The 15,717-nt window shown below is 41.0% G+C and overlaps 1 protein-coding gene across 5 annotated transcripts in view; it reads left to right on the plus strand.

Annotated features, from left to right (window-relative positions):
- Nucleotides 1-15,717, plus strand: part of TMEM232 (transmembrane protein 232) — a 149,855-nt gene that overhangs the window by 18,638 nt on the left and 115,500 nt on the right. For 4 of the 5 annotated variants that reach the window (XM_081880441.1, XM_081880437.1, XM_081880439.1 and 1 more), the window contains 3 exons: nucleotides 166-277; nucleotides 3,123-3,228; nucleotides 14,480-14,637. In XM_081880441.1, coding sequence (XP_081736567.1) covers nucleotides 166-277; nucleotides 3,123-3,228; nucleotides 14,480-14,637 — 376 coding nt within the window. The remainder of the gene's footprint in view (nucleotides 1-165; nucleotides 278-3,122; nucleotides 3,229-14,479; nucleotides 14,638-15,717) is intronic. The other variant, XM_081880440.1, reaches the window with a different exon arrangement.

Consider the following 15,717-nt stretch of genomic DNA (forward strand, 5'->3'; position numbering starts at 1 on the left):
TGTAAATTAGAAACACAGAACAATGATCTACACTGTACATTGAGTCAAATAAGACTTTAAAAATTAAATTAGCTGTCTATAGTTATCTTTTATACACAAAATTTTGATTTCATTTACTCATGATGTGCCAATTAAACTGAAATTCTTCACTTGATTCTTTATCAGAAACCCATATGAACTTACAGAACAATTCGTTGAGGATTTCAATTACTCACTACAAACAGAAAGTAAAGGAAAATTCATAGAGCTGGCTAAAAAAATGCTTGCAAGATGCAAGGTCTGTATACGTAAGGATTACTGGATTTCTAAAGAGACATTTCTAAAGGCCATCTCTTGATCTTAAATTTCTACAGTGGTGTTTAATAGTTAAGAATTAATTTAAATATTTCTGATGCAAAATGTTCATTATTTACTTTTTGAAAGTGACCTTTAAGTTACCATTTTCATAGTGTTTTCCCCCCTGTTCATTTTGCAGAAATAACACATTTGCTGATATAAGAACAAATTCAACCTTGGCGCAGTTATATTGATACCACAGGCTCCTAGTGAGGGTTGGCAGATTTTGGATAGAGATTGTTGAGATTATTGATAACATCCAATATCTGTACTGATAAAAAGTCAATAATGAACACATAAAAATGCGAAGGGCAATATAGTTATTTATGTTTAGTACAGTTGTTTATGTATGCTTATGTTTACATAACATGCCTTCAACAAATTCCAGAGTCTCACTGAAAGGTTGAGTGAAGAAGGTTTTGCAATATTTTGTAGAGGGAGCTTGGCTCAAGCTCATTTAGGCTGCCCTTGGGTACAGAACTGCATAATGTGAGATATGTGACTGAAATGACCCTGCTATGCCACCTTGTATTATCTGAAGGTAATACCTTGTGAAGCTAAGCAGCTCTGGGTCTGGTTGGTACCTGGATTGGTAACTTGATGACGTCTTGGGTTCCATGAAAGGTGGAATAGAAATGTAAGAAAATGAAACAATAAATAAAGTTCTCATAATGCAGAAATCACAAATGGTCCTTTCTCATCATTTATCAGAGGAGGAGAAATATGTGGAAATATATGGCGATTTTTCTCACATTTAAACTCCCAATTCTGCTTGATTGTAAACCCCACTTCCACTTATCTTAAATATTTTTTCCAAATATTTTGTTCCAATGATAAGTTGGATGGAGATGAGAGATTCTACTGGGTGAAATCAGATACTAGAATACAAAAATCAACCAATGGATTAAGCATGTCCCATTGCTCATACTGAGAAAAAAGGCCCTAAGCTCAGAGTTCTTTCGTAATGAAAGCAAACAACTTCATCGGAGGATTCTTGTAACAGAATATCTTTAGGGCTGATATTCATCAAATGGTTTGTACAAGACATATAAAACCATTAAGAAATTATTAAATGAAAATGATTAAAGTATTTGATTTCTGGGCAGTTTTTGTGGCAATGGTAGGAGAATCAGCCCTACATACTTACAGTTTTCTAAAAAGAAGATTAGGATTGGAAAGAACATCCTTTTTCCCCATGCGACCTTTGCTGTTTTTAATCTTGCTGTCTCTTCTGGTAAATTGGGGGAGGGGTGCACAGAATGACCTGACGGAAATGATGTAAGTTTACAAGGGAATTTTCCATTGATCATTTGGCATATGCTAATTTGTTTAAATAAATAGAAATACAAATGAATAGTACAGAGTCCGAAAAAGAGTGTTTTGCGTGTCAAGGTCCCCAGGCCACCCCAAATAACTCACACAACACACAGAATTTTTGTTTAAGGTTTTTGGCATAATTTTGGTCACTTTATTAAAATACAAAAAATGTGAGTGGTTGCTTAGGCATTGGTTGCGACTATCTGCCCCCCAGTGGGGGACAGACTGACATTTCCCAAGCCTGCGAAAATCAGAAAAGGGGAATACATTTGGGGGTAGCGACGGAGCAGGGAACCTGCCCTCAGCCTTCCCCAAATGCAACCAGGGGCTCTTGCATGGCCCTAGCCTCTTGACAGGGTTCAGACAAAAGCAATAGTGAGCCCCTGTATTCCTTTAATGGAATCCCTTGCAGCAGCAGCATTAGAGGGGCAGGCACAGCCAATCCATGCCCCTCAACCAACCAAACCATAAACCAATGCCTAACCGCAACCTTACAAGTTGTGACGATTTGCTATGCAGTAGGCAAAAACCAAATGGCCCCAACCAGTCAGCCAGATGGACAAAATTCCTACCAGGCCCCTGCCCCAAGAGCAGACGACCCCATGACAGGCATAGCAAGGTCAAAGCGAACAACCCTAAATATAGGGAGGGGGGGATGGGCAAGCCGATGCACGGAGTGAAAAGAGGAAGCTCTACGCCTTGTGCAGGGAGTTTTAACATTTCTGGCTGTCAATCATCAAATGGCAACATTAAAATCTTCCCAACAGCAAGGGAAGCCCAATCACAACAGTGGCCAATGATCAATTAGCCTGCCCCACAACTTTGGAGTGTCCTGTCGGCCCCCACTGCAACATGTGCTCTCCATGAAGGAGAACACGCTTTGTCTGATTGGTGAAATGCTGTGCGTGTGACCAAAGAAGACCATCTGTGAGTCCAACCAAATTAGTTTTGCAAGAGTTGCCTGTAGAACAGGCTTCCTCAACCTTGGCCCTTCAGATGTTTTGAGACTACAATCCCATCATCCCTGACCAATGGTTCTGCTAGCTAAGGATCATGGGAGTTGTAGGGTCATTTGGAGGGCCAAAGTTGAGGAAGCCTGCTGTAGGACATGAGACACATTTTGTTGGGATTGACTAATTGGATTCCATCCTACTGAGATGCTAGCACAAGAGTTCTCTTCACAATTTGGCTCAATTTATTACTATGATGCGGAGCTAGTAATTAATTGCTTTTGTTGCAAGGTACTTCAGGTGGTAATAACAGTATAATTAGACCTAAGCATTCATCTTCTTATTTAAGTGTTAACCTGAGGGATTAAACATTGCTACCTTGTTAGCTCCAGCTTTTGTGTTTTGCACCAGCAATAACACTTGCTTTAAATATGTAGAAACTTCATTCTAAGTATATTGACTTTTGAAAGGATTTTTAAATCTCAAGTTTTGTCTTATTATCTTTTATGTTCCAAACAGAGGCGATCAGGTCTTAGCACATTAGGTATTGGGAAGTATGTTAATCTTCCTGTGGCATGGGCTGAGGCAATTCTGTTATTACAGTGTAAAGGAGAAATTCACGAAGGTAGGTTTCTTTCAGATTCTTTTTTTGCTGCCCCTTTCTCTAAGCAAGCACTGCAAAATTTTTAGACACTGGAAAGAAAATAAAGCTATTCTCACAAAGAGACTAATTACACAATATATATAAAATACTATTTTTGTTTCTGCTTTGATGCCATTCTGTGTCAACTGACTTGGCTTTTGAAATTATTCTTATGGATACAGGTATGCAATAACACTGGATGAGTATACCTAAAGTTGAATATCCCTGTCCTATAAGACCATTAGTGGTCTTTTAGACCCAGCCTGGACATTTACAAGAAAAAGCTGATAACTGCATGGTATTTCCATTTGACAGCTGTGATTAACATCCTGAAAGCTAAAGCCTCAATATTGGAAAATCACAGATTTCTCTCTGGTTAGATAAAAGCAGAGTATCTCTGAAACTGAAGAGGCATGCTGGAAAGTAATGAACCAAACTGAATGTTCTTGTACTCAGAATCATCAAAAGAATACAGAGAACAATTTTTGATGAGATTTTAAAACCAGAGATATTGGAGTACTTCTGTGTTTATCATGGCCATCAAAATAGTACTACTTGCAATTCAGCTTTCAATTCTAAATGTCTGGGAGAAATGCTCAATTCACAGTTTGTTCTAAACTGTTTTTAATGCTGTATTTTATATTGCTGTACCCTGCCCTGGGACCTTCTGAAGATTAATAATAATAATAATAATAATAATAATTGCTCCTTTATATTTTATAACCTTGTTCATTTCACCTTATTAACTTTAGTCATATTGTGTAGACGGCAAGTCAGTTATCTAAATACCAAATTGCCAGATGATGAGTCATTTCCATGGTGCACAGTAGCATCCCAGACATGGCGCTGGAATATCTGGGATTCCAGGCCCCATTGGGATCTGAAGGTCTATATGCAAATGAGCAGACTGTGTTCATAAATTCAGGAGGGACCTCTGTTGAGCAGCTGAAGACCTAACAAGTCCCCAGCCTGAGACAGCCAGGAAGCCCTATTACCACTTGCCCCAAATCTACTTTTCTTTGTCCAAGACCGGTCCAGGAAGAAGAAGAAGAAGAGGAGTTTGGATTTGATATCCCGCTTTATCACTACCTGAAGGAGTCTCAAAGCGGCTAACATTCTCCTTTCCCTTCCTCCCCCACAACAAACACTCTGTGAGGTGAGTGGGGCTGAGAGACTTCAGAGAAGTGTGACTAGCCCAGGGTCACTCAGCAGCTGCATGTGGAGGAGTGGAGATGCAAGCCCGGTTCCCCAGATTACAAGTCTACCGCTCTTAACCACTACACCACACTGACTCTCAGGAGAATATATAATGTGAAAGGAGTGCTAAACTCTGCCAAAGCATGTCTACTCTTCATGAAGAGGACAAAGCTGGAGGCAGTTTTCAGAGCTTGCTTTGTTATCTAGAGCCTACTCTTGTTCTAGAGATTATTATTGGAACAAATTACCTACCTGTGGGTTGTTCATAGGCCTGCAGTATCAGGTATCTGATGGGCACCTTAGCCCCATGCAGATGATTAAACTGGAAATGTGTGTGTATGTATCCGGAGAAGAAAACCAAAGATTATGAGAGGCATGAATATCAAAGTTCTGTGAAGAAAGGTTGAGGGACTTGGGCATGTCTAGCCTGAAGAAGAGGTGATTAAGAGGTGATACCATGCCATCTTCACATATTTGGAGAGCTTTCACATATATGATGGAGCAAATTTGTTTTCTGCTTTCCTCCAGAGGGGAGAACCTGAATCAATGATTCAAATTACAGAACAGAAAAAAGAAAAAGATTTAGTCTAAAAATTAGAAGGACCCTCTGGATGGCATGAGCTCTTTGACAATGGTCATGCCATTACTGGTGTTGTAGTAGTGGATTTCCTACATTGGTAGGCAGTTGGAGTGGGTGACATTTAGGTACATTCAAACTCTGATTCTATACCTCCTGGTCCCACCCAAGCTGCCACACATTAACTGTAATTTTTGCACAATTTACGTAGCTGTTGAAGGCACAATCTGTCCACTCCATTTTTGCAGTGTGTATATATAGATCCTTGTGTAGACAAAATGATCAGTGTGTGAAGGCTTGTGGGCACAACCCTGACCCCTCCCACTCTCAATTTCTATGCCATTTAACAGTTTTCACAGTCCTTTTGTCTTGCCTCTTGCTATTTCTGTTGGACCTCTGCTGTTGGCTGTTGTTTCCAGTTTGCAACTGCACGGCTGTGCCCTGTAGGCTTCAACTGAGCAAGACAGACAGAATTTGGCTGCTCAAATCATTCCAGAAACCACTTCACAGATGAAAAGCCTGCAATAGAATTAGCACTTCACCTAATGCCTTGCATTTCGATACTTAATTTTGTGCAATTACAAAACCATGTATATTCAGCATTCTCGTGATTTTTTTTCAAGTAGCACTGCTTTATAAGCTCTTTCTAAATTTAGACATTAATTGGGTGTAATTTAAAATGACATTTAAACTTGTGAAGTAATTTGCCTTCAATAACGGCATGTTTTAGGTTTCCCCAATTATTTCTATGAAAAAGCATGATATTGTTAGTTTCAAAGATTTAGGAATAATGGAACAAGGTTTAAAGTGTCCCTCCCCCAAATCACCCCCCTCAAAAAAACTGAAGAATGAAATACCTTGCTTTATAAAATTTGATGAGGATAAAAGGATAAATGGACCTTGCATATTGTCAGGGCTTTTTTTTCAGCTGGAATTCAGTTCCAGCGCCTCTCAGGTGGGCACCATTGCATTCTAAGAGAACAAGGGAGGTGTCCATGGTGAGTTCTGGCACCTCTTTTTCTAGAAAAATAGCACTGCATTTATTATTATTCAATTATTCATCAAATATCCTTTATTAGGCATAGCGAACAACACATTATCAAACAGACACCGTATACAAATTGTGCAAAATACAAGCTCATCATAACAAGGTTTGTCCCATATTCAAATATTATTATTCCTTTTTATCTTTTGACTTGAGTGAATGGCAAATGGAATGATTATGGCAAGGGTCATACACAAAATAAATATGACAGACAAAGATCAGTGATCCGCAGATTAACATGACTGATCCAAAGGATGAAGCAAAGTCATTTAACATATGCCCCCATTTTATATATATGGATGCTACTTTAGTTCCCTTCAGCCATCATAATTGGCCATGTGAGTTTTCGACCAAGAGGCCCCCTCCCTGATTTGCCAGGGCTCTAAATTTCATGGGTATTTACATGAGTACATAAGAAGCTACTTGTTTCAAGAAGTTATCCCTTGCACCCACCAAGGGTGATGGGGAGAGTGATGGGAGTTGGAGCTAGTCTGCTTACCCCCCCCCCCATATTTCCCTTTTGCATGTTGATATAAAACAGTAATGTAACGTCTGAAGAGAGCTTAAGTTGATGGCCGCCAGACAACTTGTGGAAGCAAATTCCACAAGTTTAGATATATGAAGCAATACCGTACTTCCTTTAGTCTGGATTTCCCACCATTCTGCTTCACTGGATTACGTTGGGTTCTAGTATTATGAGAGAAGGAAAAAACTCTGTTCCTTTTCTCCACAATGTACATAATTGTATACTTCTCTAGCGTGTCACCCTTTGGTTGTTGTTGTTTAGTCGTTTAGTCGTGTCTGACTCTTTGTGACCCCATGGACCAGAGCACGCTAGGCACTCTATCTTCCACTGCCTCCTGCAGTTTGGTTAAACTCATGTTGGTAGCTGCGAGAACATTGTCCAACCATCTTGTCGTCTGTCGTCCCCTTCTCCTTGTGCCCTCCATCTTTCCTGACATCAGGGTCTTTTCCAGGGAGTCTTCTCTTCTCATGAGATGGCCAAATTATTGGAGCCTCAGCTTCAGGATCTGTCCTTCCAGTGAGCACTCAGGGCTAATTTCCTTAAGAATGGATAGGTTTGATCTTCTTGCAGTCCATGGGACTCTCAAGGTCACCTCCAGCACCATAATTCAAAAGCATCAATTCTTCGGCGATCAGCCTTCCTTATGGTCCAGCTCTCACTTCCATACATCACTACCGGGAAAACCATAGCTTTAACTATACGGACCTTTGTTGGCAAGGTGATGTTTCTGCTTTTTAAGATGCTGTCTAGGTTTGTCATCGCTTTTCTCCCAAGAAGCAGGCGTCGTTTAATTTTGTGACTGCTGTCACCATTTGCAGTGATCATGGAGCCCAAGAAAGTAAAATCTCCATAGGTAAATTTATCCAGAGCCCATATAATTTAGGTTGCCCTTTTCTGCCCCCTGTTATTATTGTAAAATGTACACGTTGGACAGGTATTAGGAAAATTCAGCAGCAAATAGTATACACAAGCCAGACACACAATATCACTATCATATCCCAACATTCTTGTACAGCAAAATGCAGATTCTTTTTGGATGAGCCCTTTCCTCACTCCACCCTTAGTAATTTGGGCATGACATCTGGGTAAATCTCAGATAGCTGGCCTTTCAAATCTCATTGCACTGATTGCCTGCTAATTTGTATTCATTGTCGTTGTTAACCATAAGGTTATAAAAAAGAAGGTTGTCTCTCTGCTGTGCACAATGACTGTAACAGATGGACTAATAAGTTCAAAGGGTTTATTTGAATTTTAGTCCCATCAGTCTCCTCTGTATTGTTTTGTGAGTTCAGCTATGAGAATTTGTCCAAAACAAGCAGTTTGTGGTCAGTTAGCTCTTTTAGCCTTGTTGTTTTTTGTTCTTGATTTTGGGCCAGAAATGGTCCCTAATGGTTGGTTGTGCAAAATATTAAAACGTGCTGAAGAAACACTTTAATTCCAGGCAGATGCCCATACCTATAAATGACTCATTTGCATCCATGCAAACAAATCCATACTCCCAGCTTTTTATATCGAAGTCTGGTTGACCTGAATTAGTTTTCCACATCATTTTAGTTTGCTGGATAAATGTAATTCTCAGGGACAAGCCTAGTTCTGAACACCATAATGTTGCTCTTATTGATCATAGAGCCATATTTTGACTGCTTGGTATATTAAATATATGGTATTGATAAACAAACCCTTTATAGATAACAGCCCTGTTTAGGGAAGTTTTTAATGTTTGATGTTTTATCACATTTTTAATATTCTCTTGGGAGCCACCCAGAGTGGCTGGGGAAACACAACCAGATGGGAGGAGTATAAATAAATTATTTATTTTAATAATAATATTATTATTATTATTATTATTATTATTATTATTATTATTATTATAACAATCTGACACACAGCTGTGAGGCATTTGCGAGCTTTTTTGCGGAGAAGGTCCTGTTGCTCCGCCATGACCTCCCTGCCAATTTGGATACAATAAAGGAACTGGAGGCCCCTCGACTGTCCTCGGGTCCAGTATTGGACCATTTTGACCGGATATCTCCAGCCGATGTGGACAGACTCCTCCAAGCTGGAAAGCCCACCACCTGTCCTCTTGACCCGTGCCCGTCATGGCTGATTAGAGCGTGTCCAGACGAGGTGCGGGCCCCCCTGGGGGATATCATCAATTTGTCCCTTGGCACCGGGATATTCCCAGGGGAACTGAAGGAGGCAGTGGTGCGTCCGCTCTTAAAGAAAACATCATTAGATCCCTTAGATCTATCCAATTACCGCCCGGTCTCGAATCTTCCATTCCTGGGTAAGGTGATTGAGAGAGCGGTTGCTGAACAGCTTGGTAGGTTTCTGGATGAAACATCTGCTCTGGATCCATTCCAGTCCGGCTTCCGTGCTGGTCATGGGACCGAGACGGCTCTGGTCGCCCTAACAGATGATCTCCGTAGGCAGCTGGATCGAGGCGGGTCGGGGCTGCTGATTCTTCTAGATCTGTCAGCAGCCTTCGACATGGTCGATCACGAACTCCTGGACCACCGCCTTGCCGACGTGGGGATCCAGGGCACAGTCCTTCAATGGCTGCGCTCGTTTCTCTCTGGTCGGGGACAGAGGGTGGCGCTCGGGGGGGAATTATCATCGCGCCACTCCTTGGTGTGTGGAGTGCCTCAGGGTGCGATTCTCTCCCCGATGCTTTTTAACATCTTTATGCGCCCCCTCGCCCAGCTTGTCCGGAGTTTTGGGCTGGGTTGCCATCAGTATGCCGATGACACCCAACTCTATCTGTTGATGGATGGCCATCCTGACTCGGCCCCCGATACACTGGCGAGATGTCTGGAAGCTGTGGCTGGATGGTTACGTGGGAGCCGGTTGAAGTTAAATCCTTCGAAGACAGAGGTCCTCTGGCTGGGGCGGGATGATATGGGATTGAGGGGGCAACTCCCATCTCTTGCGGGGGTGCAATTAGTGCCAGCACCGTCCGTTAAGAGTTTGGGTGTAATCTTCGATACCTCCCTCTCTATGGAGGCGCAGATTACAGCTATAACAAAGGCGGCATTTTTTCATCTCCGCCAAGCTAAGCAGTTGGCCCCTTATCTCTCTCGCCCTGACCTAGCCACTGTGATCCATGCGACGGTCACCTCCAGACTGGATTATTGTAACTCGCTCTACGTGGGGCTGCCCTTAAGACTGACCCAGAAACTCCAGCGGGTGCAGAATGCCGCGGCGAGACTCCTTATGGGGTCTTCGCTGCGAGATCACATTCAACCGGTACTACACCAGCTGCACTGGCTCCCGGTGGAGTACAGGATCAGGTTTAAGGTGCTGGTTTTAACCTTTAAAGCCCTATACGGCCTAGGACCCTCGTACCTACGGGACCGCCTCTCCTGGTATGCCCCACAGAGAAACCTACGGTCTGCAAATACTAACATCCTCAAGGTCCCAGGCCTCAGAGAGGTTAGGCTGGCCTCAACTAGAGCCAGGGCCTTCTCGGCTGCGGCTCCAATCTGGTGGAACGCTCTGTCACAAGAGACTAGGGCCCTGCGGGACCTGACATCCTTCCGCAGGGCCTGCAAGACAGAGTTGTTCCACCAGGCCTTTGGTCAGGGCGCAGTCTGACTCCCTCCTCTGGCAACCTGCTTAGAATCTTGCTTAATTAGTTGCCATTAATTTGATTTTAATTGATTTTTATAATGTAATATTTTTAGAATGTGTGAATATCTGATTGTTTGATTGTTGTTAGCCGCCCTGAGCCCGGCTTCGGCTGGGGAGGGCGGGATATAAATAAAATTTATTATTATTATTATTATTATTATTATTATTATTATTATTATTATGATACACAGAGAAATACTGGGATAATATAACATCATTTTATCCAAAAATATGAATTCATGCTTTGTCAATCAAATTATCCCCAAATCAACAAAAATATTCCAATGTTACTAAAAACTAAGTTTGAGAATTTTTTATTTATTGTTTGTGTATTATAAACTTATGTTCGGAAAAGTTGTAATGAGCACTTCATAATACAGTACATTATAGTACACTATGATGAGCTATGAGTATTATGGATAAATAATGCAATTCTAATTTTTAAAAATTACCTAATGCTTTCTCTTTTTTTCTGAATGTCATATAAAGTCTCTTCAAATATGCATGTTTGTGCTGCTTGCTTAGAGAAGTAATTTTCTCCTTTATTGTTTGCTAACATTTCCCCCATTCTTTCTACATGTTTTCTGATTAGTCATAAATTATTTAGTATGAGCCTAGGCTAATTCTCAATGAGTTCACAAGGCTAATTCTCTGTGGTTTTTACTATATACTCTGGTTTTGAAATATGAGATTATCTACCTTCCATGTCAGTGGGCTAAACCTTCTGTCTTCAACTTCAGACTTCAGTGCTATATTGGAGAATGCTGTGCATATATTTTACAGTCAGCTAAAAGTTTTTTAAAAAGGCAAAATATATTGTTGAGAATTTTTGAATGAAAAGGGTTTTTTTTTTTTAAATCATCAATTCAGTTATCAAAATAGTTTGCAAGCTAATGCTGTAAACCTATACAAACTTAACTATTAAGTCCCACTGAACTCCGTGGGACTTATTTCTGAGCAGGCATGTAGGGTTGTATTGATCCATGATGGCACAAAAGTTTCCAACTAAGATTAAACTTAATTCTGTAGAAAATAATTTTTGTCCAACACTAGGAGCACTGATTGATGGTAAACGATTCGCTCTCCCGACTTATATTTCCATTTTGTCTTCATACATCTCTATGTACATGAAGCTACTTAGAGACTATTACTTGAAGCTTAATCCCTATTGTTAATTCCTCAAGTTTTTACAATTGGTGATGCAACATTAAGTTCCTACTTAATATTACTATCTGATTACCATATATACCTGTCTTCTATATGCACATTTCTTGCAGAAATGTGTCACCTCTTAATTAAGAAAAATATAAGTATTTTTCCTGCCTTTTAATAGTTATATGCAGTCCATTTAACTGAGATTAATTTTAATAATGTTGTCATTCTTTATTTTAAGTATTACTAAAATTCAACCCACCTGTGAAACAGTTATCACCTACCATGAAAATGAAATTATGCAGTTATGTTAATAATTCTGTGTTAATTAGTTTAGAATTTTTGAGGATGAGGCCTGTGCATCAGGACTTTAATTACACTTATAATTTCTTTAGCTTTATCAACAGTTTTAACTTTATTTCCTTTTTTCAATAGGTAAGTCATTCAAATGAGATAACCAATTCTCTTTATTTAAGCTTAACAGGAAAACTTGGAGCTAATTACATCATTATAGTAAACAGAGTATCTTGTGGCACCCTGAAAGACTTAACAAATTTATTATGGCATACGGTTTTGATAGTCTTTAAGGTAGGGCTTTCCAAACTTGGGTCTCCAGCTGTTTTTGGACTACAACTCCCATCATCCCTAGCTAGCAGTACGGTGGGCAAGGATGATGGGAACTGTAGTCCAAAAACAGCTGGAGACCTCAGTTTGGAAAGCCCTGCTTTAAAGACTCTTTGGTTTTCTTGATTTTCGGCTACCCCCTAGAAGTTATTACCGTATTGGCCCGAATATAAGCCGGACCCACAAATAAGCCGCACTTTTAAAATTCAAGGGGGAAAAAAGAAAAAAAGACGATACCTGAATATAAGCCGTTCCCTTAAATTCTGCAGGCGCTCACACCCGTAAATGGCAAATGTAGAAGAAAATCCTATGGATACAAGAGAGGACTCCTGGCACTGTTTGCCTGCAATCCCAGCTGCATTCTGGGCGGGAGGAGCTGTGCTGCATTGCTATCGATCTGTACCCTCCTCCATGTTCTTTCCTACCCAGCTTTGGGGGAGACTGGGAGCGATATCGTAGAAGCCAATTTTTATAAGGTCGTGAATTTAAGCTGCCCTTTAACTTTTCACGGTCGAAATTTGGGGAAATAGTGTGGCTTATATTCAGGCCAATACGGTATATCTTTACAGTAATCCCATTTACCATTAGCCACGCGGGTCCCTGATCAGAAGGTCGGCGGTTCGAATCCCCACAACGGGGTGAGCTCCCATTGCTCGGTCCCTGCTCCTGCCAACCTAGCAGTTCGAAAGCATGTCAAAGTTCAAATAGATAAATTTGATAAATTCCCGCTCCGGCGGGAAGGTAAACGGCGTTTCCATGCACAGCTCTGGTTCGCCGGAAGTGGCTTAGTCATGCTGGCCACATGACCTGGAAGCTGTATGTCGGCTCCCTTGGCCGATAAAGCGAGATGAGCGCCCCAACCCCAGAGTCGGCCACGATTGGACCTAATGGTCAGGGGTCCCCTTTATGCTTACATTAATGGCTTTTGTGTGAATAAGGTGGAGATGGAGTTGTCCTGTCTCCCCCTTGCCCTCCCTGGGCTAGGATTACTATTTATTAAACTTATTATTAAACTTAGCACCTGAGGCCTCCAAGTGACTTAAAGTAACATATTAATGTATTCCATGTTCCCTGCCTTTAAACTCCCCCTCATCCCACCCAAAAGTCTGGTATCAAGCCCAACTGTTGCCAATCAGTGGTGTGGGGGTCCAGCCTCCTCATCAGGGATGGTCAGGCAACCCTCCTCTCCCTTCAGGGGGCAGCAGTAGCAAAGATGGTAGCGAAACATTTACCTGCTTTGCTGTTGGTCCGGCTGCTGCTTCTCTTCTGTAGCTTTTGTTGCGGGTGCAGATCTGATAAGGATCTGTACAGTGCTGAAAAGGTTCCCCATCCCTTTCATGTATGCCCATCAAGTGGGCCTCTTTGGGTAGAGGTATTCTTGAAAGGTGCTTTCTTGTAAATCTTAATATTTGGGCAGGTTCATAATGAAACACAGAAGCACTGTAGATGCCAATGATGTAAACACATCTGAAGGCTCCTAAACTGAATAAGAGGGACGCGTGTGGCACTGTGGGTTAAACCACAGAGCCCAGGACTTGCCGATCAGAAGGTCGGCGATTCGAATCCCCACGACGGGGTGAGTTCCCGTTGCTCGGTCCCTGCTCCTGCCAACCTAGCAGTTTGAAAGCACGTCAAAGTGCAAGTAGATAAATAGGTACCACTCCTGCGGGAAGGGTAAACAGCATTTCCGTGTGCTGCTCTGGTTCGCCAGAAGCGGCTTAGTCATGCTGGCCACATGACCCGGAAGCTGTACGCCGGCTCCCTCGGCCAATAAAGCGAGATGAGCGCCGCAACCCCAGAGTCAGCCATGACTGGACCTAATGTTCAGGGGTCCCTTTACCTTTACCTTTAAACTGAATAAGCATGTGAGATTGAACTGGCAAGAGAGAACCTCTAAGCTTCCACCTCACCCCAAGCCTTAGAGATTTAATGCATCTTTGTCTAGATTCAGCTTCATTTGGTTTATATGTTTCTTGGTAGTTGGAGACTGAGGATGCACAGGGATTGTAGATTTGAAAAGCGCAGAATACAAAGAGACCCCAAACCTGCCTTGTACATCCTTCTTAAACTTGCAGTATGAAAAGCAAAACCATCAGTTGCACTAAGCAAAAAACTGGCAGGAGAACAAATGTTACAGATTACCTCCATCATCAGTGTACATTGCACATTCTTGGTAGCTTGTTTAATTTTATTAATTTAGATGGCTTTATTATGCAATAGGATTTAATTCATAGTCTAGCATAAACATTTCAGCAACTGTTGAACAAAATTATGAAAGAGACGAGCCTTAATTACTTTTTCATCAAAGTGATAATCAGAGAAGGCAAACAATCTGGGGAAAATTTGATGTAACACTTGTTTTATTTGTTCATAACTTGGCAAGCGTTGTGTTGCAGGTGCGATGAGAGTACTGTATGAAATATTAAGGCTCTGCAGAGGAAGCTGTTTATTGAATTTATCTGTCATTTTCTTTTCACTTCAGAAGCTGTTGAAATACTTTTAATTTCCTTGGACCATGCGCCTCTTGTTCCAGACCATATCCCAGTTTTATTTTTCCTCGCGGAATCTGTTTTGTATAGACTCTGTTATGATACAGTGGAGAAGCCGCATCTCTTCTCATGTGAAATCAAGTTGTCCAAGGTATGTTGTATTTTTTTTAAGAGTAGCTGTCCGCGTCCTGATACCCTGATATATATGTTGTTTCATTTCATGGCTACTTAAGTGCCACTCTAGGCCTTGTGTACCAATCTTGCTATACTGTGATCTTATGCCATGAGATTCTTTGCTCTCTTCTGACAGTCTGTGACCGCTCAAGGTTGTAGATGTGGAATGCTGTCCCATTGGAGGTCTTCTAGGCTACAGCTGCATCCATCTTGAGACAGCCATTAAAGATTTTTTCGTCCTTTTGGCCTTTAAGAATATGTTATTGTTTTTTTGGAAGGGGGATTAAATGTTTGTATTGATTTTTGGTTTAGCTTAATGGTGTATACTGCTTTTGGTTATGTATAGCATAAAGTGCATAAAGTTGATGGAGGGAGGGAATAGTCATAAAGGTAGTAACATTTAAATACTTCATTTATAAGATCCATAGGGGCGCTTTCAGATCTATGGCATTGTTGACAATTTACATTACCGCAAATAAAAGCAGATGTTCAGTTTGCTGGAATGCATGCCGTGACTGTACTAACGACAGACAGCTGTTTCTTCTAGATCCCAACTCATAATCTTTGCCATGGAAGCGAGTTATGGGAGCTGCAGTTTATATGGTCCACCTTTTATTGGAGAAAGTAATTTGCATCAACATGTTCAAGTGAAAGCAGTGCAGTCTTCTTTTATGCTATCCTCATTATAACTCATTTTATCTTGAATTTTTATCTCTCTGAATTCACTGGTTTTGAGTATTCCACAGTTCAGCTTTCAAGTGACACTTTAATGAGATGTTCTAAAATACATACAAAAATCATCGGGAGGTGTTTGTTTTTTTGTTCTCAATACATATGGATAGCTTGGATTTTCTAATAATTTCCATGATCATCTTGCATAATGTTCTTCTCACTGCTTAAATGATGTGACCTTTTTATTCTCCCATATGGAGTATCATTAACTAAGATGTATTATGTTAGGTCACATAATCTTAAAGTACCAGCAAGAGATTTATGCATTCAAGAGAGAGGACGAAATTGAAGCCATGTAAATGAAAATGTCCAAATGAGAACCATT

The sequence above is a fragment of the Podarcis erhardii genome (genome assembly GCF_964252035.2).
Source record: "Podarcis erhardii genome assembly, chromosome: 11".
In the NCBI taxonomy this organism is placed as follows: Eukaryota; Metazoa; Chordata; class Lepidosauria; order Squamata; family Lacertidae; genus Podarcis; species Podarcis erhardii.